This window comes from Oryzias latipes, chromosome 24 (genome assembly GCF_053564925.1).
Source record: "Oryzias latipes strain Hd-rR chromosome 24, Olatipes_Hd-rR_3.1".
NCBI classification, from domain to species: Eukaryota; Metazoa; Chordata; class Actinopteri; order Beloniformes; family Adrianichthyidae; genus Oryzias; species Oryzias latipes.
In genome coordinates this window covers 12,962,401-12,988,567 of record NC_136260.1, presented here as the reverse complement: position 1 = coordinate 12,988,567, position 26,167 = coordinate 12,962,401, and the positions used below count along the sequence as shown (strand labels likewise).

Genomic DNA, 26,167 nt, shown 5'->3' with positions numbered 1-26,167 from the left:
CTGAGTGACGTCATGGGCGTCTCCCAGTCTTCAGAGCGCAGCTGCGGGCTTTTCCCCTTAGTTGTTGTCAGCTCAGGTGAGCGCACCTTCCCACCTGAGCGCAGGGCTGGATCGAAATTCTCCAAGTGGAATTCAGAGCCGCTCATTTTCACTGACTGATCATGTCGCGCTGTGGCTCGTTACCTCTGCTCCTCCTGCTGATGATCCTGCTGCCCGGCGGAGGCGCGGAGGACTGCAGCGACTCCTTTCGCAGAGGGAAGGACAACTTCGTGCTGGACACGGCGGAGGCGGTGAAGAACGGCGCGGCCCCGCTGGCCTCGGAGCGCGCCGCCTCCATCCAGGACTGCGTGGAGCTGTGCTGCGGGGACGAGCGCTGCAACCTGGCGATGCTGGTTCCGGCCGACCCCACAGATGACGACCCGAGTCCAGTCTGCGCCCTGTTCAATTGCGTCTACAGAAGCAAGTTTGTGTGCGATTTCACGACCCAGGAAGGATACCAGAGCTCCATACGCAATTCGGTGTATGACAAATACCTGCAAGGGCCAGGTGAGCCCACGCGCGCCTTTTTATGATTGTTGCTTACCAGTCCTGAGACGTGACGTCAGCCCGTGACAACACATGTGGTGAACGAGACAAGCCTTTGCTGGGTTTATGAATCATCCTTCAGATGAGTTCTGATCCACAGAAGTCCAACTTTTAACAAACTAAACACAAAGCTGTCCAAAACTGCACAAAATATTTTAAAAAGAATTATCAAAAACTTTTAGTTTTGGGAGGGATCATGTATTTTTCAGGATCTTTCACAAGTGTTATTACGCAACACCTGAGCACATTTGGTGTGTGTATGAAATCAGCTGATTATTTGAAACTTTTTCAAATGATAGGAACACTTAAAAAAAAAAAAAAAAAACATTAACCAGACAAATACATGTATTTCTTTTATTTCAAGCGACAAATTCAGATTACACAAACTGGACTGAAGCTCAAGAATTACAAAAGTTCTAAAACCATGAGGCATCATAGAAATGGAAGAAAACAAATTGGTACACAGGTAATAATTACACACCGAACTGATCTTTTTCTTTAAAAGGAAAACAAAAAACACTGTCTTTTCAAAAAGAATCTTTCTGGAATTCCTAAAAGAAACAATGAGTCTGCAGAATGAAGCAGAAAGTAGCACTTTTCTGTTCAGGTTCTTCGACTTAAATCCTGAAACGGTTTTCAGTTCAGTCAGCTTTAACGGGGCTTTCTGTACTGAACACTTTATCAACTCCAGAATATGATGGAGGAATGGTTACCAGACAGTTATGTGTTTGGGAATGAAGAAACAGCAGTGCTATTTAAAAGTATTTTATCGCTGTACAACTTTTGTTTTTTTAACGGGGAGATGGAGACATGGATCAGGGAACATTCCTGAACAGGAACATCTTGGATTATAAAAGTCTAAGGACTTTTTTTACCATTTAACACCAGAGGTGTTGCAGGCGACACCTAAATGACTCACGCTCTTTGACATACTGCAATTTGGACCGTTTTTTGCAATCATCTGCTAAATTCTCTTTTCTCCACTTCAGACTCAGCTGGTATTACGCTAATTTCATAAATGTTGAAGTGTTACGGTAGTATCCATTTAAAAGGTAGGACAAGAATAGCCCTTATATTGGATGCACAATGAAATTCAAAGGTTTAGGTTTAAGTTGTTTACACTTATGCTACACACACCGGGCCTGTGTGGCGCATTCAAGAACTCGTTGAACATTGGTTTTTGAACCACTTTTTTAGCATATAGTGTTCACACTGGATTGTTGCTATCCGATATTAGCGCATGTGCTCACAATTGGAAGAAGTTTGGAATTGAAGCAGTTTCTTTCACAGCTCTATGCCGATATATGAAAGACTTGGTGTCATAGAATTCCAGCCAGGAACAACTGCAACAATTTCTCCTTCATGATCAATTTTCAAATGGTTTATTTCAATGTTTTGAAAAGTACACTACCTAAACATCACAACCAAACCAATCTGTGGCCCTGGTTGGTTAAATGTTCAATTCCTTTAACTTTCGACTGATCCAACTGATTGATAGCTGAAGCACCAAGGTTGAGCTTTGACTGCTTGTCATCACTTTGGGTTGGCCATCTTGGCAGGAAGTGACATCAGTGCATCTAAAAAGGCGGAAAATGTATGAGAACAACGATTCTTAGAACATAAAGAACTGTAGAGCTGGCCTTATTTGGATGAAGGTTTGAAGTCCGATCTAAAATAACTGATCATGGGTTTTCATGAATGCTTAACCCTTTATAACTGGAGCTGTCACCGGTGATGGCAAAAAGAAAACACTCTTTGAACTACCGTAAGTCTTCAACCATTTACACAATAAAAGTGATTCAAACGGCTTCTGATGTGGAGAAAAGCTTTTCTCCATGCATGAATCTGTTGGCTTACGTTGATTGCGTAAACACTTCCCTACTGCAGTGTTGCACATCTACACAAAGCTGCTTGAAGAGTTAAGGTTGTCTAAGAATGTTAACACTGCAGCTAAAGCTTCTATGTTAAAAAGAACGCAGATTCATAGAATCCTTATACAGATGTAGAAGAAGTTCCCAAACCCAAGCAATAGTTTTATTTATTTGTGTTTTAATTTTTTAAAATCTTTACAGATTCCATTTTATTACATTGAACTAAATAGAATCTGACCTGCTTGAGTTACAAGCCTGAAATTCTGCATCTCCAACTGCAGCGGTCTCTAGTTATTTTTGGCTTTGAGGTCTGCTGCCTTCATTTTCAGAAAGCCAATGGGAGAACTTGTCGCAACATTTCTTGTATTTACAAGATCACTTCTTCTTTTTTTTTTTTTTTTGGAAACCCATTTGAAAGCCAGGTTGCAAAAGTCTACTTTTCCAGTTTACGTTAACAGTCACTTTAAAAAGCCTAAAAGTAACCTGATTGCTATATTAATGCATCCTTATAGCGGGAATCTGTTTAAAACAGAATATTGTGTTCAAGTAGAAAATCCTGAGCCTTGAAAGTTACATCTTGTCTGTTATTGAGGTAACCCGAACCCAGTCACTTCTAATTACCTGTATCAAATGATTTGGTTTACAGATATCACTTAAACCAGGTATTCAGGAGCAACTGGGGCCACAGTCCATCAAAACAAGAGAGATTTTAGCTCTTTAGGGCGTTTTAACACAACCTAGATGGACAGAAGAACCTTCAACAACCAGTAGACCAAATCAAGCTCAAATAAAAACAATTAATAGTGACACAAATTCTACAAGATCAGTAATTGTCCCTTTTCTCACGCCAAATATCTTCATCATTATCGGATTTCCTAGTTATTCAACAGATCTTTTAGGGACTTAGAGACTGGATAACCACACGTCCATTATTGGATGAAGGCAGTTATCTGGCTGTAAAAAAAAAAATCATATTAACATATGTAACATTTTCAAATAATCTCATTCCCATAGTTAGTCTCCCACCTATCTATTTTTGTGGGCATGTAAACGGAAACAGTAGGCAGTGTTCCACAGCTTCAGTCCAGCAGCAGCACGCAATTGATCACTTGAGGAGCTACTAACAGAAGCCAGCTGGTAGAATTCAGAGCCTTGCTGAGTTGTTCCTTAAATATTATTGATCCTGTGAGCCATGTCATAAAATCATGCGTAAAAAAAACTGACTACTCTCACTTCTCTGAAAAAACAAACTATTTGCTTGATTCTGGTTTAAAGCAGTGTTTCTTAATCAGTAAATCTGTGATGTGTGACCAGGTGAAGTGCATTCTTCCATCGCCAACGCCGGCCGGGATATCATTGCACAGCCCGGAAGGCCCGTGCTGCTCAGTGGTATTGAGAGTCTGTTGCTGAATGAAGCTCACATCACCAAATATCAGTGGATTTTGGAGGAAGGCGACAGTGATGTCGTGATAGAGGTAACTCCTGTAGGCGAGCAGAGTATTATTACACCAAACGGTTATTTTAAGCTTTGTACTTTTTTAAACTAGGACAATTGTAGCACAAAATAGTGCAGGTCTTCAGTGAGCAAGGGTGTTACTGGGTGACGTTTTCCTGCAGCTTTCAGTCTTTTTTTTTGTTTTTTTTGCAAGTCTATCTGTTAAAGTCTTCTGTTTTTGAACGACAGGAGACGAATCAAACTGACACGGTAAAGCTCACCAATTTAAAGGAAGGATCCTACCTCTTTCTGCTGACCATCACAGACACACACGGAGAAACCAGCAAAGCAAATGTCAGTGTCATCGTCATCACGCCGGAAATGTCAATAAGTGAGTATTCAGAGAAAATGTAGTCTTCTATCACTTCAAAAATTAGAGTGAGATGTGTAAGCATCTCATTAATGCCTTAGTCACAACTGGGTGGATACGGATGGATATGGGCTGTCTGAGGATGAAAAATGGTCAAACGTGATTGAAAACCTGTCAGGAAGATAAAACAGTCATGCACATATGTTTCAATGGTCGTGCTGTGAGCGTCAGGTCAGAGCAAACACCTTAAAAAAACATGCAAGGGTAAAGCACGCGTGTCATACAGATTTTTCAAATTTATTATTTATGATTGCCCAAAGGTGTTATTAAAGTGGTAAGTGTGTGCCCCTTGCACACTTGTTGTGAGCTCTTTGGTTGCATCCTGACCATTACAGCAAGGAAATTAGAGAATCAGCGTAGTTTGTGTAGCTGTCAAACCTGGCGTCCTACAAGAACTTGCGTGTCACCTAAAAACCCTGTGTGTGCAGCATTTGCGTGTGGTCAGCAGGAGTCAGTACATACACCTCACTACGATTAGTGTGTGGCATAAGGGCTTTGTACGACAACATCACTCATACGTCATAAGTGTGTTTAACTTATATTATCCTTACAAATACTTCACAATACACTTTCCACATGCACAGCAATTGTATGTTCCATTTTCATGATGGGTCTGCAAGACGTGCTGTCAACAAAAACCTGCAGCACCCGTACGGGTCAACCCCGGGACTGCTTTATGTGACTAAGGCATTAGAGGGAAAGGATGTGCCAATGCTAATGTTAAGCCACAGAGCTGTTTGTGTTTTCACACAGGCAGTCCACGCCTCCCTTCAGACCAGTCAGGCAGGTTTACCTGAAGCCGGTGCTCAGGTGTTTCACAGAAACCAAACCTGCTCTGACTAGTTTGCATTTTGTTTTGGTGTCAACTACATTTTTTTGCATATTTCAGCTCAATCAGTAGTCAATAAGGGGATGGATCAACTGTCCACGGTAGCTCTGATCCGCTCTCTGACACAGACTTTCGGAATTAAAACTCAGATTTGAATTCACAAATTGAAATTCCGACTGTGTTATGGGCGTGTTGGTATCGTATCTGCACAGGGCACGCCCTTTTGCTGTAACTCTGACACTCCCTGCTGTGGATGAATGTTTGTCTTCAGCTGTGTAGAGCTGCATCTGAAGTTGACTGGAACAGGAAGTGATGTCATCATTTTATTTTCTCTCAGGTTATTGTATGGCTCCATTGAAGGTGGGTCCTTGTCGAGCAGCTTTCCCTCGTTGGCAATATGATGCGACTCAAGGCCTTTGTACAGAGTTTCATTTTGGGGGCTGTAATGCCAATGAGAACAACTACTTGTCTGAAAACGACTGTATGTCCGCCTGCCAAGGAGTTAAAGGTAAACCACTCAAAATAAGCCCCAAAAAGACATCTGTCACTAATGACAAAGATTGCTCCATTTATTTTTTTTTCAGATTCAAAACAGAGAAGCATTCATCCATCAGAGGGTAAGCGTCACAACACACTCACGACGTGAGTCCTGCAGGAGAGCAATAATGCACGACATTAAAGTGTGTGTCCACTTGTGTATTTAGGTTTGGATGACTGCACCAACACAACAGACGGGGAATCCTGCATCAAATGTAAAGAAAAAAAGTTCCCAATATTTTAGTGCATCATGATCTTCCTTAAACACACTCGCTGCTTATCATGACAGGACGTATCATGACTTTTTGCTGTTTTTTTCCTATCATTTTTTTTACTAGTGATATACTGTATATTTACAGTTATAAACGTTATATTTGATTTTCTTTCTTCATATGAATATGTTTTTAGGACAGAATTATGACTATGGCTTCTTTTCAAAACCAATCAATGTTCTATCTAGCCAGGAGTCTGCTGAAAAAACAAACGGATGATTCTGTATTCTTAAAAAGGAGTTTAGAGTGCTGGATGTAATGAGAGTCCAGTATGAAGAACGGGTGTTTTCTTTTTAATATTGCTCCAAATTAGTTTTTATTTAGTTGAGTGTATTTATTAAAATAAGGATGCAATGTGGGCGGGGCATCATTCAAAACATTTTTTTTCAGCGGAAAAAGAAGCAGAATAAAGGGACAGAATAATAAAGTGTTTTTATTTATTTTCTTTTAGTTAATAGCCTTTTTAACCAAAGCCACTAAAAGCCTAACTTAAAACAGATTTGTGAATCTGGGCTTTTTTTTTAAATATATGGTTATTTTAAGCTGCCATTTTATACAGTCAAAACCTCAACATTTTAGCTTTTTTTGTTGTGATACTTATAGCCAAAAGCTTAGAGGTCCTTACAATAAAGTCTGCTCCTCCTCAGTGAATCAAACCTTCAGCCGCCTTCTAAGCATCAACTTGAGTGAGAGAAAAAGTGAGTCTTATTTTACACCTAGAATTTTCAATACTGCATGATAATGGGGCCTTCTTATTCGTCACTAAAACCCACACTTTTGTGTTTTCCCTTCTCACCCCACAGTTCAGTGCACAGACGCGCCCCGCACTGGTCCTTGTCGGGCAAGCATACCCCGCTGGTTCTATGACCCGCTGAAGCTGAAGTGCTACAGCTTCATTTTCGGCGGCTGCAACGGAAATGAAAATAACTTTGAGGACGAGACGACCTGCATGGAGACGTGTAAAGATGTATCAGGTACCAATTACACGCACGTCATTCAAGCAATTTGTGGTGCAAGTGCCTCCTTAACCTCTAAAGAAAGGAAAGAGTCTAATGTTTTGTCGGTCCAACTTTGCCATTTACACAGAACTTTGTGTCTGTTCTCAAATGTGACTCAAACCAGGAAGTACTTTATGCTGCAGCTCCTCTAAAGACTTCAGGAAGCCGGTTTCAATCAGTTTCAGCAGGTTTCCGAAAGTCCCTTTCGGAAGATTTTATTGCTTGATTTATTATTTATGATAAATAAGAGGGGGTATATACCTTTCTGGGTCTGTTTTTCAACATTTTTAGACCTCAAATTTGTAAATATTTAGGGGTTATGCTTTGTTTTTCTACTTGGTAGGTGGTTGAAATCTATTTTGTCCTCCCCAATTATTGTTTTCGAAACGCTATTTCAGCGAGCCAAGTTAACTCCAGTAAATATACCCTTTTTTCCTCTGCCTTTTTTTTATCGTTGTTGTTCTTTGGGAGTGTAAATTACAGAGGGTACTGGTTATCCATCTATATTTGTACCACACAAGAGGAATAAGTGCACAACAGAGGCAGAAAGCAAGGGTTAGCTTTCAACTTGACTTGCACAGTCGAATGTACATCTGATTGTGAGACAAAAAAAGAGCCCCAAAAGCAAAATGATTGGCAGCGTGATCAAGCAAAAGAGATGAATTTCTGACTATACGTAAGGTACAGGGTGAAAGAAGCAAAATGACTAAAAAATACAATAGTCCTCAAAAACTCACATGGTTTTAGGTTGGGTACCGCCAGGTCCCACGGGACCCAACGCAAATCTTGCGGGAGATTCAAACTGCCCCGTTTGAATTTTGCAGCGGGCGGGATTGGGCGGCTAAAATAAAACACAGCGGGATAGGGAGGTTGTCTTGCAACATGAGGGAGAAGATTTCAATAGATGATGTAGAAAATAACCTCAAACGAGTTATTTACAGCAGCGGCCCTCAACCCTCAGGTCATTTGGTACCGGGCCGCACAGAAAAAATAAAATAACTTACATTACTTCCGTTTTATTTATTTCGGAAGCTGAAAGATGTTTTATTTTGAAAAATTCCAGATTCTCTGTTACATCTAAGTTACTTTTGACGCAGGCCTATTCGCCCTTCTCGGTCACGTCATAGGATACCACTAAAATAAAACCCAAGAGCTAGCAAAATGAATAAAAAACAAAAGTCTGTGGAAAGTTTCTTTGCACAGGGGAAAAGGCCCAGCCAGGAGACAGAAGAGGAGCCTTTGACTTCCAAAAAAAGAAAGCAACATTTAATAGACAGTATCAGGAGTTCTTCTTAAAATATGGATTTATCCCAACGGGAGATTCCCTCGAACCATTCAGCATTGTGGTGACCTGGATTTTTTTATGCTCTTATTTTGAAGGCATGTTTAAATCTTATCATAGCGACCAGAAAAGTGTTGTGGGCAGAGAAGATGTTGCTAATGTCATAATTTGTTTTTATTGTTATGTTTAGAAAATACCACAGTTTTCATGCAGGTCATATTATTTTGTTGTACTGTAGTTTCGGTCACGTGCATGTTTGGTCTGCTGTCGGAATTCCCCAGGCTGCAGTCAGGGGTTACTGTCGGAGCTGGCAGCTCAGGGAATTATGGGAATCAATCCCCTTTGCCTGCTTTGGTCAAAAGAGGGTTGAGCACGAGTGTTTCTTTTTGCCTACGGGTCCTTTCATCTGGCAGTTATGTTGTTTCACCCTTAATTATTTCTTCCTGTTGTGTTTACTTCTTTTTAGCACCATGAGTGTGGGAAGGGGAGAGGATGATGACAGTTGTGCGATGTCCAATTTTTAGCGTGTCAAAATAAAAGTGCAGAGTACGTCTTATCACGTGTCTCTGCCTCTATTTTAGCGTTGCTGCAGAGTTTGTCCACCACATATAATGTACCGCTCTGAGAGAATTTTGCCAGACATCAAACCGATCCGTGGCGCAATAAAGGTTGGGGAACGCTGATTTGCAGCTCGAAAGCTAAGAAATGAAAGTCTGACGTTTGGAGAAGTAGTTCAATTGTTTTTTATTTTTTTATTTTTTAAATTTTTAACATGCAGGCCAGGGAAATGAAAAAAAAAGCAAAATAACTTGAATTTCTTTAATAATATCAATAGAAATATGTGTTTTTTGTCCTACAGGAAGGGAGGAGACATAAAATTAATTAATCTCTATTATTGTGCAGGACTAAATTCAAATTTGCAGGAGAAGGCGGGAGTGTAACACATGCGTTGCGGGAGCGGGCGGTATTGGTCAGAAATTCGGTGGGCGCGGGATGAGGAAAACAGTCCTGCGCAGGGCTCTACTTTGGTGCTCTACTCTACTTTGGTCACTTTGCCTGTCTGGACGGATTTGGGTTTAAGTGTGGGTTTTTGACCAAATGTGTTTAGTTGTTTTACTGTGTTTTGCCGAGTTATTTTTCCACTTTCTGCACCATGAGTGAGAGAGAGGGAGGGAGAGGATGATGTTATTCACCACCCCTCGTGCTGAGTGAAGTAATGGTAAAGTCAGAGAAATGGTACATGACTGATATTTCATGTTGCAAGTCCATGTTGTTTCATTCAATTTATTGTTATATAAATGAGAATATCTGCAGGCTCAAACTTAGACATGAGAGTTCAAGAAGCACAATAATTGAAGATGGAAAAAATATTTAATTGAATTGGAGTAATATGACATTTAGTTAGATAAATAAGTAAATTTGAGTCGCAGAAACTTTTTCTTTTGCTGATGCAGCCCTGTTACTTTTTTGATGGGCATATATATGCCGTCATTAAAATCTACGGACCCGTCTCACTGAAGTGTAGCGCTCTCTTTTTTTTTTTCTCCACGCGTTTGCATGGTGACTCCATTGTGACTCCATGGTGAGAATTTCTTTATGTACATGCTGTGCACAGGCATTAACAGGGTGGTAGATCTATAGAACTAAAGCTTGGATGTCCCTTATGATGATTGACAGAGCGGGGGCGGGACATTTGACAGTTTCATGGTGGACAGAGAAATGAAATCAAACAATAATCTGCATTTTTTTTTTAAGGAAAACACTGAATCTGCTTTGTTTCTAAGAATGTCTGGAGATGTTGATTCAAACATTTCTTCTGTGTTCTTGGAAAAATCTTTGCATGGACTTCAACTTTTCATTTTGAGAATAAAGCTCTTTTAGATCATTGGGATTTGCTGTGGGTGAATGTTTAACGTTTTACTCAGCAGAGCAAGCATCGGATTCTAGGATTCCTGATAAGATTCAGAACAAAGAAGTCAGTGAACTGTGATGCCGTCACGCCCTGGGGCTTATACTGTCCCGCCTTTTCCCTTTATAGTTTTACTGTATTGTTTCCAAAGTGACTTTACTGTGGTTTTCTCAAACCCAGAAATTGATGCCAACGACTTGGGAGGAAGAACTGAGCGAAGTAAAAATAAACACAATCGAAAACTTGTATCAAAAGCAAAGTGTTTGTACTTTCAACCTGTCCTGTACTCCAGAAAAAAACAAAGTGTCAAAAAATGGAAGCTCAAACTTTAGGATTAGAAGCCAAAAATGGGTTATTTTTTTCAACCAGTGTAACGCGGTACAATACTGTGCCGTAAGAGTAGGTCATCATGGGAAAGGATTCAGTTTGACACTTTGTTTTTTTTATTTTTTTATTTCGAACTGTAAAGAAAAACCACCGTAAAAACACAAATATAACGCTGAATGATGATATGCAAAGTTCGAAAAGGGCTTTAGATGAAGATGGACTATTTTTTGAGTACAACCCCCCCCCCCCCCCCTTTATTTAATTCAGTCCTAACTGAAGTGAAAACGATTAAAAAATATTCCAAAACCACAAAAAGAAAAAAGCCTTGCAATTTTATCTTTTTCGCGACGTCCGCCCGTACCATATGGGTATCACTAAAAAAAAGACTGCGATGAATAGTTACCTTGAATTTTTACTAACTATCTGATGGCCACTCTAAATATTTACCGAATCAAATATATAGCTCTTAATGCATTTGACCACTTAAATGCTATTTTATGTTATTGACCAATCAAATGAAAATGCCCTCCTCCCATGTAGATGTGGATTATTTGGAGTATATTTAAGTAATGTTGACAAAACAACTGCAGCAAAAACTGTTACAGTGACATTTTAATGATGTATTAATTGTCTTTTTGTTCATGTATACATGACGCCATCGCAATATTAATCACTATAGTTGCACATTGCAAGTCGTCCTCATATTGTGCAGCCCTAATATCAATTAAACTTGTTGACTCCCTTATATCCATTTATTTTATCACCCTTTACAGAAGTGCTAAGATTTTTTTATGGAACAACAATTTTTAACGTCGTCCTTGCAGGTATTCCATATCTGAAGCCCTTTTGTTGAGATACAGTGAAGTTTAGCATTTGTTCTCACAGCTTACTATGCCACTGCTAACTGTCATGAAGCACAGCAAACGTTAACTTCAAACATCTGTTTTAGCAGTTTGCAAATCTTTTTAATGAAAACAGAGGTAAATAGTTTCATGGTTTGTGTTGGAGCACACAGGAATTATTAACAGCAGAGATTCCAGTGTTTGGTTCATGTCATCTTTTTAATTGAGACGGCTGCTTTCTAATGTCTGGATTGAAAGATAAATTCACTCTCAGGCTTTTTTTTCCCTCAAAAAAAAAACATTTCACAAAAGAAAAACATGTAATACCTCTGCATGTTTACTGTTTTCTTTAGTCATAATTTAACTTAAAAACATAATCTTGGTCCTTTTGGTGTAAAATGTATCAAGAATGCCGCGATTATGTTATTGTTGAAAATTTATATGAACAAGAAATGAATATGAAAAAAAATCTCTTTTAAAAATGAATATCATTGTTTTTTTTGTTTTTCTTGTGAGTTTACATAAAATTGCATTTTAAGCAACTTTAGGGGAAAACAGCAGCTCTATAATGTGCACATTCCCCTACAGCCTTTAGTTATCTTTCGAGGAAAAACGGACAGAATCTAAAGCTTCTTGTGCAGCAACTATAACAAAAAATCCTTGCTAGATCCTGGAGGGATACCTTGGGTTAAAAAGGGTTGAAAAACACTGATCTATATGTGCATTTCTGCCTCACATAACTGTGACCGCCTCCTGTACTTTCTGGTATTTTTCTTGAAGTGACGATCATCTTTACTCACAAAGATCTCTTGTTCTCTTTCTTTTTTTTTTTTTTACAGAAAAAGACTTGTATTTTACGACAATCTTTTCCCCACTTGAGAAAGACGAGGAAAGCAATTCAGGTAAAGTGAGTTATATTTGTAGTTGGATCAGTATACAGCAGGGGTCCCTAAACTACGGCCTGCGGGCCGGACCCGGCCCAGTGAACGATACCAGAGAGAGACCCTTCCTTTTGCATTATTATTATCTTGGGCTGGCCACGTGATCAAGACTCCCTGGTATTGTTTCCTCACGTTAATAAAGCTTATTTGATCAGAGTAGTAGGTTTAGAGGTTGTCATCTGGACATGGTTTTTAAAGTTAGAAGATTGTTATGATAGTTTGACCTCTTATCCAAAAGGCTTCAATTCTGAAATACTTGGTACAAGAGCTGGTTTATAAATGCTCACGGGGAAGGAGTCAGACCTGAAACTGGAGATAGTATGGTTTCCGTAGACTACATTGGTTTCAGGTCGTTAGGAGTCTTTTGTTCTCAGCTGGGGAGACAGTGGCTACCCTTCCCAACCTGGTCAACTCTTTCAGCTGTTAATGACCTTGGTGAGACTGGTTCAGTTTGTTTGGGTTTGAAAACACTGCTGTAGATGCAGTTTCAGGTCTGACGTTTCCCCCTGACTTCTCCTCCTCCACAGAGAACATATTAACCAGCTCTTGGGTGATTACAATTTGGTTATGTGTGGCTTTCAGTTCACATTTAGGCCCCCCTGCGATCATCACACATTTTTTGTTTCAAACTGACCCTGTCCCCCAATCAGAGAATGGAAAAGTCAAGTGGCCCTCGCTGGAAAACGTTTGGGGACCCCTGGTATACAGAATCCATAATGGTCCCACTCTAATCGTCTTTTTATATAAGCATTCCCAGTGGTCTTTTAATTCTGATTATGCAGTTTTTAGCCAAAATTTTAAAAACTGTCATTTTCTTGGACATAGTTTCTGCAGAGTGGCTGGAGTTAATTAGAAATTCACCTCTGAATTGTTGGCGGGACTCTTGGCGTGGAAGTACGCCTGCGCTCAATTTCCATCTGCCCTTTGTTGACACTTTTGCCCGATAGCTTACAGCCCCTCACAACCCCAGACTTGAATGGCTCCAATATATCAATATCAGAGCTATCAGCTGTACAGTTTTGGTCCAGATGCCAGCTCAGACGAGAAAAACAAAGACGTATTTGGCTCTATTTGTCTGCAAGTGGATGGATCAGAATGGTTTTGTTTTTAACAACTACATGTTTTTTTTGAAACTGCATTTTTCCGTCATCTTCAAATTCACAGTAATTTGAGAACTCAGAAATGCTATTTTAATCATAATTTGCTTTATATATGTCGTCCATCATGAGCAAAATGCGACAAGAACATTTTAAAACACCAAAAACATTTTTTTTATTATTGGAGTAGGATTTTAAAACACTATTCATAACAGGACATTGTTACATATTTGTGCCCACGCCTTCCTCGTAGATGTTTATACAGTACAGACCAAAGGTTTGGACACACCTTCCCATTCATTTGAATAAGAAGGTGTGTCCAAACCTTTGGTCTGTACAGTAAGCATTAGACTCACCTGATGAAAATGGTGCTTTTGGTGTTTTTAACATCTTCTTGAAGGATTTTACTCTTGATGGAGTAAATATATAAAGAAAATTACGATTAAGGTTGCTTATCCAAGTATTTCTTTTGTTCAAATCACTGTGAATCCAGAGCCGAAAAAGCTTGTAGGTCTCACTAAGCTACTAAGGCGAGCATAAGCTCCCTGCTCAGCTCCATTCTGACACTTGTGGACTGCTTGTAGACAAATAGATTCATGTACGTCTTTGTTTTTCTCATATGAGCTGGAATCTGGACCAAAACTGTACAGCTGGATAGCTCCAAGATTGTTCACCATGTTGGTTTGGGGTTGTGAGGGGCTCTAACAGGAGAGAGTGCAAACAGAAGGGTGACGGAAAGTGAAGTATTGAAGCGCTGCTCAAACTGTCCTAAGAAACAACAAGCATTTTGATTTAGGCTAAAAACTGCATGATCATAGTTGAAAGACGACTAGGAATGCTGTTAGATCCACATGAGACCAAAAGATGATCAAAGAGGGTACGATGGCATTTCAAAGGCAGCGCTGTTGACGGTGAGGATCTGCAGCTGTGAGGAAATAACCTTGTCTCTCTTCCCCAGGCTCTGCCGTTGTGGCTGTGGTTCTGGTTCTGGGCCTTCTTGCTCTGTTGGCTGGCCTCTCATACTGTTACATCAAAAGGCGCAGAGGGCAATCCAGGAGTTCAACTTCCACAGACCCCGCCGAAGTGCCACTATCAAAGTGAGACGTCACCGTCAATCAAGAGGAAAGTCTTCACCTCAGGGCTGCAGTTACCACGACAGTCTGCCTGACCGCTTTTTGCTGCTGTTGTTGTTTTTGTATTTTGTGAGAGAGAAACTGGACTTTTTGTGCATTTTGGTTTGTTTTTTGTCAGTGTTTTTTTTTTTTTTTACTTCAGTGAAACATTAAACTGAACAAAGACTAGGTTTGAGACTAAAACCAGTTGGGATAGCAGCAACTTCACGCATCAGTAAGGCTGGATTATATTGTTTTATGGTTGAGACACAACCTTCATGTCTGCTATGTTTAAACAGCAGGTCTGTTCTGTTTAAATTAACGCTGTTTTATATGTCACCTTGAATTGGATTTTAGGATTAATTCAGTTTAAAGACAATGACTCTTTTTAAGAAATGTATTTCAATAAACTGTTTTTAGGCTTAAAAAAATCTCAATTAAGTGCCATTTGTTTTTAACGACGAAAAACCATTTTATTAAAAAAAATCCTAATTCACCTGGAAGTCTTATTTCAACAATCTTACTGTGTGTTTGGTCAACTGGGAGCAACTGGAAGCTTTTCTCTCATCAAGGAAACAACTTTTTAATTGACTCAACAAAGCAGTCAAAATGTTGTCTTTTTGCACATTCCCTTGTTTACTTTGGAGTTTTACATGTTTCACCTTTAATTTGTTAATTAGTGACACCTGAATGACAGGTTTGATAAGCTCCCTCTCACTTGCACTCCAGATTGAGGCAGAGAGCGTGGGTTGTTCATTTTCGTTGACCCCTCTTGTTTGCTACTTTTATGCCACTTTGTCGCTACAGTTTTCTTTACATTCACCTTTTCTGCCCTTTGTGGACTGCCATAGTGGCAGGACAGTTGGCTCAGAGTAATCTGTCTACACGGTTCAACAGAACTGTCTAGCAATATTGGAGCTATCCAGCCATACAGTTTATTGCTAGATTCAAGGAAAACAAAGACGTTTACAGACCCATTTGTCCACAAGTGGATGCATCAGAATGGAGCAAAGCGGGGAGATTGTGGTCCGCTCAGTGTTCCTGATTCAAAGTGATTTGAATAAAGAAATACGAAAAAAAGCTATTTTAAGATTAATTTTCTTCATACATGTCTTCCATCATCAGTAAAATCCCACAAGAACATGTTAAAAAAACAACAAATTTTTCAACATTATTTACTCCTAATCTGTTTTTGTAAGTAAACAAAGATGCAAAACAAAGGTATAGACTGCGGCGTATTTATGAGAAGGTTGCGGGTCAGACACAAACTGAACCCAACGTCTCAAAATGCTTAAACGGGAAAGTTGCATTAACAAAAGGTTTGATTTTTAAGGCTTGAACAACTAAAAACTGTCACATCAACTCAGCATATGGTTTAAAAACAAAATAATTGGAGATTAAAGGTTAATGAAAAAATGGGAATTTAGGTTTTTAAATGTTTTGATGATTTTTTTTTAAATTTACCTATTTTAGTAAAGATTAATTTAGTTTTCTTGTTTTTTAAGTTAAACAGTCTTTATTTTTGTCTTTAAATTGCCAGATAGTTTAATCTGAGCTATTTATCAGGAAAAGGGAAGGACTTTTTTTTTTTTCTTGAGTGATGCAACTTTTCGTTGCAGTCAACTGGCACGCTGAGACTTGTCTAATTCTCTCCAGTCGTGAGACTTTTTCCTGACTGAGCTGTAATAATCAAAGCTCTGGTTTCTTCCTGACGAACTTCTAAATTTTGGCAGTTTTCTAGTCCCACTTTCTGGGGTTTTTACCTTTGTGATCTACTTACCTGTCCGGAAAACAAAGCCTTCTTTGCTGCCTGCCTAGATTAGGGAATTTCAGTCTGGATCCAGATGGATTAGATAATCTGCAGATAATCTTGGGGCATAAGGCTGGGTATTCTAATATCTATCAAAAATCTATTTTAACCAGATATTTATTGCTTTACAACTCAAAATGTCAGAAAAATAAAACATTTGTTCATCTTGTAACCACTATGAGCTTGGCACTAAAGAAACTAAGTCATAACAAAAATAAAACATTTTTTATCTTACTTGCTAAATTTCATATTTAAACTTGTCTATACTTATTTTTTTAATAGAGACAGGGATTATAAATGCTATAATGGCTTTACTGGGTGTGGTCCAGCAACTGTCGTTCCTGTTACCCTGCCTGTTTTCAGAGAAACCGGCTTTATCCCTGAACTGACAGACAGTGATTAGAGAAGTAATTTTTCCATTCCAAGGAAATCTACAGCTTATTTAATTGTTTTTTTTAATAAATAAATTTTTTATATATACATATATACATATATACATATATACATATATACATATATACATATATACATACACACACACACACACACACACACACACACACACACACACACACACACACACACACACACACACACACACACACACACACACACACACACACACACACACACACACACACACACACACACACACACACACACACACATACCCGTATTTCTTACCCCGTGAGGTCCCATGACTAGGACCCTCCTGGTGGGATCCACCTTTTCTACAAGGTTTTCTGAGATGGTTTTAACTGCTAAAATAATGTAATTTTTTTTCAAGGAGTGTTGTCATTTCAAATACTGAAAACACTAACATGAAAAATAAACCTGAATTTTGGTTTCCCATGGGGACCACCCATACAACAGTAGTTACTCTAACTTTGGTTAACAGCTCTGTAACTAAGGCAATTGGGATTGTAGTACTCATTTCACACTTCCTGACTAATAAAGTCATTTACCAAACATGCAAGGCATCATTCACTGTCAAAATATGTTTGTTATGAAGGAAACTGCGAACAGCAAATAAGAGACATGGGCAATTTATTTATAGTTACCAATCTATAAAACTAAATATACTGCTGTTGGACAGAACAAGGTTCCCTTTGACCCGTTAAACGTTCTATCACACACTTACTGCAGGGCTGTTGAACTCCAGGTTTGGAGTGTTGACATCCTGCTTGTTTTCCAGATTTTCTTCTTCTACTTCCTGTTGATCTACTGGGCCAGGTGAGCTCAGTCAATCAAAAGCAGGAGTTGGTGGAAAACAAAAATTAGGGCTCCCCCTCGTTTTCCCTTTCCTACTTTTAACTGACTGGAATCACCGGGGCAGCGGATCGGAAGGGGGTAGAGCAAAAAGATCTGGAAAACTAAAACGACATCAGCCCTAAAGGCCTGGAGTTCCACAACGTAAACACAGATTTAACCAGAAAACAAAGACCTGTTGAACTCAAATTAAGTGCTTTATAAAAACAAAGTGACATTTGACCTGTCAAAAAATTACAAAATGAAATCAAGTGCTTCAGGAAAAAAAAGTCACCTTTGACCTATACAATTGTTTCAAATACAAATAAAATGCTTCAGAAATTAAAGGTCACCTTTGACCTATACATATGTTTTAAATACAAATTAAGTGCTTCAGAAATTAAAAGGTCACCTTTGACCGATACACGTGCTTCAAATGAAAATTAAGTGCTTCCGGAAAAAAAGGTCACTAAGATAAATAAGTGCATGTGTCTGAAGCTTAAATTTGGAACTTAGATTTACAAGCACTGGTTTAAATTAAAGAAAACAAAATAAAGTTGAATCACATCTTTCTAACTAACAAAAACTAACGTCTTTTTGAACTATACCGCCTCAGTGCTGTGATTTTGTTCCTAACAAAAAACTTGACTGCCTGCCATGTTCGTCCTTCCAGCTCCCTCGGCGAAGCTTCTATGCAGGAAAGATATGTTTTCCTGGTACCCTCCCACCTTCAATGCAGATTCCTAAAATTTTTTCCAATGCTCGGCACTCTGCTGAAGACCAGGTCCTTTTTTTTAAGCTCCTTAGAAAAAGAAAGGAAAAAATGTTATAAGTCACCAACTTACAAAACGTGATTAGACCAGATTCAAGGTAATGAGCATTTCTTATTTACAAAAACTAAGGAGATGCTACGATATATATCAAAAGCTCAGCAAAACGTCTGACTACTTGTAACAGTGTTAACTAAATGTCAGATGTTCATTAGAAAAGAAAGCCCACAGAAATAGATTTTCTTATCTTGTGTTGAAAGAAGGAAATAAAGTATCAGAGCCACGTTGCTGGTGTAGTTAGAAATGATTCTGTATTGTGCAAAGTTACCCGTCTCAGCAGTATCGATGCCTTAGTCTCTCTGCTGTGTAGAAACCATGGGCTCCATTTTTGAAAACATTTTAATTAAAAACCCAACAAGAACCACACAACCTCACATTTTCATTGAAAGCTGACATAAGACAATTTCATGAAACTCAAGTCTTTCAATGTTGGCAGTGAGATGTTTCAAAGTCTGATTTAGACAGTTTTGATGACATGTACCTCTTGTGCACAATTATTAGTAACATTTTATCTTTGAACTACATATGCTATAAGCAAGAAATGTAATAATAAATAATACCCCCCTCCCTTAAAAATGGTTGTTAGAAAACATAGTTTGTGCCATTTTTAAGAAACTTTTAAAAGTGTAACATGTAGGAAGCATACCTGTTTGTAAGGGTCGCTTCTTAGACTTTTAGACTTTTTCACTGCCGTGTCCGTTCTTCAGTCTTGAGTCCTGTTCATTGTATGAACAATATGGTTATTTTAAAATGACAATCATACACTTTTTGTCTTCCCTGAATTGAGAAAATGTCAATATTAAAGACCCATGCCCTAATGGCACATACACAACAGCCATGGAAGCACTGTGAAGCAGCTCTTCAAGTCCAGCTTCAACTACAGTCAGGACCACAAATATTTGGACAGAGACACATTCTTTCTAATTTAGTTTCTGTCAATTACCACAGTGAATTTAAAATAAAACAACTCAGATGCCATGGAAGTGCAGACTTTCAGCTTTTATTCCATAGATTGAACAAAAAGATTGCATGAAAATGTGAAAAACGAAAGCATTTTTTAAACACAATCTCTTCCAGGTGAATGCAGCCAAACTGATTGGGCGGCGTTTCATAATACAGATGCACAATGACCTAAAACATACAGCCAAAGCAACTCAGGAGTTTATTAAAGCAAAGAAGTGGAATATTCTTGAATGTTCAAGTCAGTCACCTGATCTTAACCCCATTGAGCAGCATTTCACTTGTTGAAGACTAAACTTCAGACAGAAAGGCCCACAAACAAACAGCAACTGAAAGCCGCTGCAGTAAAGGCCTGGCAGAGCATTCAGAAGGAGAAAACCCAGCATCTGCTGATGTCCATGAGTTCAAGACTTCAGGCTGTCATTGACAACAAAGGCTTTTCCACCAAATATTAGTAATGACCATTTTGTTTTCAGTTATTTCATTTGTCCAATGACTAACGAGCCCATGAAATGATGGGGTGGTGTTTAAAAAAAAAAACTTTAGTTTTTCACATTTTTCTGCAATCTTTTTGTTCAACCCATGGAATAAAAGCTGAAAGTCTGCACTTCAATGGCATCCGAGTTGTTTTATTGAAAATTCACTGTGGTAATGTACAGAAACTAAATTGGAAAAAAATGTGTCTCTGTCCAAATATTTATGGTCCTGACTGTACATTTATTTTCTTTCATAGTAGTAGGTTTAGCTTTCTGTCAGAATTGACAAAGCCTTTTGGATAAGAGGTGAAACGTTTTCTAACTTTAAAAACCAAGTCCAGATGACAGCCCCTAAACCTACTACTATGACAGGGGTGGGCAAACTACGGCCCGCGGGCTGGATACAGCCCGCCTCCATCTTTGGTCCGGCCCGCCGAACACACTTTTTTTTTAATCTGGCCACACGATCAAGATCTGACATTTTATTCCACCTTCTGCAGTCTGTGTTCTACCTGAAAACCTTTAAAATCACTGTCAAATAGAACAGAAGACAGTCTTCTCTTTCCACGTCGCATTTCATCTTTCCCGGTTTAGCTCATTATATCTGAGCGATCATGCTGCCTTTTTTAAACAGTGCGCTCTGTTCTGTGTCCTGATTGGCTGGAGACCTTGTCAATCAATCTCCCCAGTCCGTGCCTCAACTCCTGTACAGAAACGCGCAGCTCTCAGATCTATAGAAATCTTTGATCGTGATCAGATCTTTGTTTTCATTTTAAGATCCTGGACCTAATTTCTATGAAAGTTTAAGAATTTAAACAAGAGAAAATGGTGAAAATGTTCATGTCTGTCTGCGAAAAGTGTATTTAGGCAGTGAGGAGTTTTACTACCATAAATTTAAAACGTCTGTAATCATTCTCCGTGGATTTCACCGATTATTTTTACAACGAAACTCCTGCAATAAAGGAGGGAACTCTGTAGTGGTGAAAAAAATAACACAGATATATGTGTAGTTGCAGCAGAAGACAGATAAATTCGCTTTTTCTGTATTACTGGATGAAAACAGAAAGCGTAGCTGCCCAAACTGTGAGACGCAAGATGAGCTCAAAGTCTCTGAGGAATTATGACGAGAGAGGATCCATCATTTATTGTTTTTGTTTTTAAATGTCAGTATATTTTTCCTGAATTTGTCTTTGAAAATCATAGAGAGTGTTGTTTGGTCATTGTTTTATTTCATAAATAGTGTTATTTATTTTCTTAAAAGGATCATGAATGAATGAAACTTTATTCATACAACACTTTACAACTCCTTGAAGGTACCAAAGGGCTTCACAATAAAATAGAGATCTAAAATGGGAACAAAAGTTTTAAACTAAAAACTCTAGAATATTCTGTTTTAGAATATAATTTTCAATCCAAATGTTTTCATCTACATTCCATGTTAAATCATTTTCACTCCACGCATCTGCTCCTGGTCCGGCCCTTCTATCCAATTTTATAACCCAATGTGGCCCAATGCGACTTAAAATAATTGCCCGACCCTGTACTATGATGTGGAAATGGAATCAACCTGGATAAATGAGAGTCTTCATAGACATGCATTTTTTTTCTTTTGTCAAAATCGTTAAAAGTGATCTCCTAATTATGATTGTGCAGTTTTTAGCCAAGATCCAAAAGCTGTGTTGCTTTTTTAAGACATTTTTTAAGACCATAGGCAGTGGTTCATTAGAAATACAATACTGGGCTTACTTCCCCTCCCTGTCACAGATAGCCGTTTGTGCGAGCACGAGCTTATAGCCTCACGCTAATATTAGTGGGGCAAAAATAATGACAAGCAATATTGGATCAATCCTGCCAGACAGTTTTGAGCAAGATTTTAGCCATCAGGGCAAGATGGAACTCCCTGTGTGCGACATCACACTACTCTGTTAGGTTTTGTTTTTGTCTTTAAAGCAAAATAGGTTTAGTGATTTTGGCTAAAATAGTCGATTTCACGATTAAAACTCAACTGGGAACGCTTGTATAAAAAGATTAAATTTAGAAGGGGGGGGGTGTAATACCAGATTCACTGTCTTCACTCCTCGACTCCATTTGATGTTTTGTTGAAGATGTTGAAGTCCCGAAGTCCCTGTAAAAACAGAATAGAACAAGTGTTAAAATGGAGTGCTCATTAACGTAATGAGCAGGGTAGATTGCAGGCCATCAGAAAAATAAACGAAAGCTAAAAACACATTTAAAAAAACTCCGTCAGTAAATAATTATCCTCACAATCTGTCTGCTAGCCGAAAGTCTCTGCAGGCTACTGCTTTTTTAGTTTCTATGCAGCTTGAGGGGACGTCTGACAGATCTTGAACCATGGCATGCTTGGTAAAGTAGTCTTTAGTGAGCTGGAGAAAAGAAACAAGTTTTTCATTTTAAATTGTAATACACTACTTTGTAAATAATATTTTATAAAAGTTAAGAGTTCAGTCTAAAGCAGGGGTGGGCAAACTGCGGCCCGCTGGCTGGATCCGGCCCGCCTCCATGTTTGGTACGGCCCATTGAACAATATCAGAGACCCATGTTTTTTTTTTTATCTGCCCATTTTAGAAGTGACATTTTCTTCCCCCCTACTGCAGTCTGAGCTCCAACCTGAAACCCTCTAAAAATCTGTCAAATAGAGCAGAAGACAGTCTTCCCTTTCTACGTCACAGTTCATCTTTCCCAGTTTAGCTCATTCTTTTAGATCGATTATGCTGCTTTTTTTAAACACCCTGTTCTGTGTCCTGATTGGCTGAAGACCCTGTCAGTCAATCTCCATGTCTCCTGTACAGAAAGGCAGAGCGCTTTAGATCTACAGAAATTTTTGTTTTCATTCTAAGATCCTGGACCTAATTTCTATGAAGGTTTGAGAATTTAAACAAGAGAAAAGGTGAAAATGTTCATGTCTGTGTGAGAAAAGTGTATTAAGGCAGTGAGAAGTTTAACTACCATAAAAAAACGTCTGTAAGTAACCAAACTCCGTGGATTTCACAGATCACGGTTATTTTCAGAACATAACTCCTGCAAAAAACGAAGAACTCTGTACTGGTGAAAAGGTAACGCAGATATACGATTAGCTGCAGCAGAAGACAGATAAATTTGCTTTTTTCATTATTACTGGATAAGAAAACGACATGCAGGACACAGCTGCTCAGTATTAGAGCAAACTATGAGACGTGTGAGGAGCTGCAGCTTCAAAGTCTCAGCGGGACGAAGACGGGAGAGGATCCACTATTCATTGTTTTTTTCTTTTTAATGTATCAGCATATTGTTTCCTGACTTTTTGTCTTTGAAAATCACAGAGAGTAATTTAGTTATTTTTTATTTCATAAATATTGTTATTTGTTGTATTAAAAGGATCATGAATTAATAAAACTTTATTATAGGGCTTCACAATAAAATAAAGAAGCTTAAAGTTTTAAAGAAAAAAGACTTATTGTGGCCCTCATAAGAAAAGGTTTGGGGGCTCCGCTTTATCATCCATGTGGTGTTTGAATATGTGTTTTTTTTTTTCATTCTCATGATCATTCAAACACCACATGAATGGAGCATTTCTCTGAGTTTTCACAACATACATCAAGCTGTTAGTGTAATTGGCTCTAAAATGAAAACAAAAGTTTTAACCTAAAAACTCTAAAATGTTGTAAAATATAATTTTGCTTGAAAAGTGCTTTCATCCAGATTCCATATTATTTCATTCTCACTCCTGGCATCTGCTCCTGGTCCGGCTCTTCTATCAAACTTTAGAACCCAATGTGGCCCTCAAGTCAGAAAGTTTGCCCACCCCTGGTCTAAGGCAAAGTTTGATGATAAAGATTCTGAGCCCTATTGATAAAAACATTGACAAAAGTATTTGATATTGGCTGGATTCCATGATAAATACTTACAAATACACTGTCTGTTCTTGTTAGGGGAGGAACCTCTGGCTCATCTGTATCTGACTGTTCTCGTTGGACACAGGCAGTGGTGTTGGTGTCTGGTTCCAATTCCTTAAGAGATTATTTTTACTTTTTAAAATTAAAAAGGTACAAATTAAAACTGCACAAGTTTAATCACATGTTGGATTTAATTTTTCACTAAATTAAATATCTACATTTTAAGATATTTAACTGATTTATGAATTAAAACTCTACAAGTTAAATCTTTGCAGTTTTACTTTTAACCACATTTTTATTTTTCCCCCCACCCAAGGAATTTAGCAGGCTATTTATTTCTGGCAAGCAGGAATTTCATAACAGTTAACATAGGGTAAAAAACACCGTTCTTTTTGACACTTACCCAGCTATTGCCAACAGCATCTTCTCTTTCTGGGATGTCTGAAGATCCAACCAAGGAGCTGCAGCTTTCAGTGGATACAGAGGGCTATAAAGGGGACACAAATGACATTACTCGTTTACATCAGTTTAGCAGAAATGTGCTAACCAATGCTTTCACATCTAATAGATATTACATTATTAAAAAGGAGATGATAAATTATTTTGCAATGTGAATTTTTTTAAGAATCTTGTTACATAGAAGAAATCTACTATAAATAAGTATTTTGATCCCAATAAATAGTATACTGAAAACAGTGGCAAAAAAACTTTACCTGCACAGGTGGATGTTTGGTCTTCAGGCCCTCTGTGTACCTCTTCTGGCACCTTTTCTTTTGCTCCCTAAGCATCTTCACACGCTTTTTAAATCTGAAGGTTCTTCTAAGAATCAAACACAGAAAGGTTGTTTAATTAAACACTCAGATGAAAGACAGACTCAGCTAAAAAAATGTCCTTACTGATAAACTATTATATAAACAAAGTTTACTTTACACAATTATCTTAATGATGACGCAGCAGTGGGTCTGTGCAGATGAGGTTCACAAAATGAACATTAGCTTTGGACCTTCCTGAGTTTTTGATTTAAAGTATTTAGATAAATGCTCAGTACTAAATGTGCTCAATTATTTACTACTGCACCATAAACCAACCAGGAAGCAAAAGTATAAAAACATGTAAGCGGGACTCGAGTTTTAAACAAAAGACATGATCAAAATATTACTAAATGTTGGAACCAGAAATACTTTTTAAAGTCACTTGATTACCGTACAACAGGGCACCATGGTGTCATACATTTTTTGTTTAGCTCTAAAGAACAAGACCACAAAATACTCAAGTGATCCTGGTTTTAAAACAAACAAACAAATTAACCAAAGTAAATCAAATTGGTAAGCATTTTCAAATGAAAAAAAAAATAAACACTACCAAGATGGTTACAGATTTTAAAAAGTTAAATTTAAGACTTTAAGACCTTTTAAAGATCATTTTAAAATATATAAATCATATTTACAAAGACCATGAACATCATGTTTATCTAAGCAAGCATACATACAAGCATTAAATGTAAGAACATGTCAAACTGATGAAGCATTAAATTTCGGTCGGGCCTCCTAAACTTTGATATTTTTCTTATTTTCATCAAGAGGAAAAAAATGAGATCCTCTAACTATTCTAGTTTTACCCTCTCGGGTTAATGCGGGACAGTGAGACTGGGTCACATGACTCAGACGGAGCTCCTGCAGCGGGAGCTTTGATCCCGGTACGAAGAATATCTAAACGATGTAATGATCCCAGACATGCAGACGTGACTACGATGCTTTTGCTGGAGCATCAAAATTATCAACACTTTTGCACAAACGGCAAGCAGCAAGATTGGCGCAGCGCGAAGGGGGGGGGGGGTTAACTCACAGAATTTAAGACAAATTAATACATTTAAGGCCACACGTCAATAAATTACATTTAAAATGTATTTAGGATCTGTAACAGCCTGACCAAAATCATTTGGAAAGCTAGCTTCCCCACAAGCACATGCTGCGTTAGCTTCAAAGGACCGAGCTAGCTAGCATCGCCATGTGCTCGGCTCTCGAGCATTTCCACCGGAGAAAAGCCTGCCTAGACAGACTAAATATGTCTCAAAGTCATTTAGTGTCTGTTTTTAAAAAGTTTTGATGAGACTTACCTAGATTCCATGAAAAATCCTTGCCGTTCTGAGACTCCAGTGGGTTAGCTGTCTGCACTGCTGCCTGAGCTGAGAGGGAGACGATGCACCTGTGGAGCTGAGCGGGTGTGGCTTTGCTCTGCTCACCCTTCTCTCAGTCTTGGTGGGGGAGGGGGATAGTCACGGTGGGAACCCGAAAAGTCAGGAACTGGCAACTATTTACTATATGGGTGCCTCAGCTTTACTACAGCACCTATATTCACTTGTGTAATCATTAAAAAGTTTGTTTTGTTTATAAATAAATGCAGAAATCAAACTTTAATAATCTCACAGGGAAGAATTTATGTGTTATGCCAGCTACTAAGGTGGGGGGTAAAATGAAAGAGTA

At 38.5% G+C, this 26,167-nt stretch overlaps 2 protein-coding genes across 6 annotated transcripts; one reads left to right on the top strand and one right to left on the bottom strand.

Moving 5' to 3' along the window:
* LOC101157585 (kunitz-type protease inhibitor 1) lies at positions 1–14,963 on the top strand. Its single transcript, XM_023952925.2, has 10 exons — positions 1–546; positions 3,771–3,931; positions 4,141–4,282; positions 5,488–5,658; positions 5,735–5,767; positions 5,855–5,902; positions 6,607–6,657; positions 6,763–6,933; positions 12,157–12,219; positions 14,314–14,963. Exons 1-10 carry the CDS (start codon positions 162–164, stop codon positions 14,454–14,456), a joined length of 1,368 nt encoding a protein of 455 aa, XP_023808693.1. The 5' UTR covers positions 1–161; the 3' UTR covers positions 14,457–14,963.
* A 2,344-nt stretch (positions 14,964–17,307) lies between these two features.
* LOC144990010 (uncharacterized) lies at positions 17,308–25,944 on the bottom strand. 5 transcript variants are annotated; one of them, XM_078942368.1, is made up of 8 exons: positions 25,801–25,944; positions 24,398–24,503; positions 24,088–24,171; positions 23,697–23,798; positions 22,057–22,175; positions 21,849–21,916; positions 19,002–19,071; positions 17,308–18,327 (listed from the first exon to the last, which is right to left on the bottom strand). In XM_078942368.1, the coding sequence occupies exons 1-7, from the start codon at positions 25,809–25,811 to the stop codon at positions 19,040–19,042; spliced, it is 522 nt and encodes a 173-aa protein (XP_078798494.1). In that variant the 5' UTR covers positions 25,812–25,944; the 3' UTR covers positions 17,308–18,327; positions 19,002–19,039. The 5 variants fall into 5 exon arrangements, 4 of the variants coding, with proteins under 4 accessions (XP_078798494.1, XP_078798493.1, XP_078798495.1 ...); XM_078942367.1 differs by having other exon boundaries at positions 17,308–19,071; XR_013653932.1 differs by lacking the exon at positions 22,057–22,175 and having other exon boundaries at positions 17,725–18,327.
* Positions 25,945–26,167: the final 223 nt, after the last annotated feature.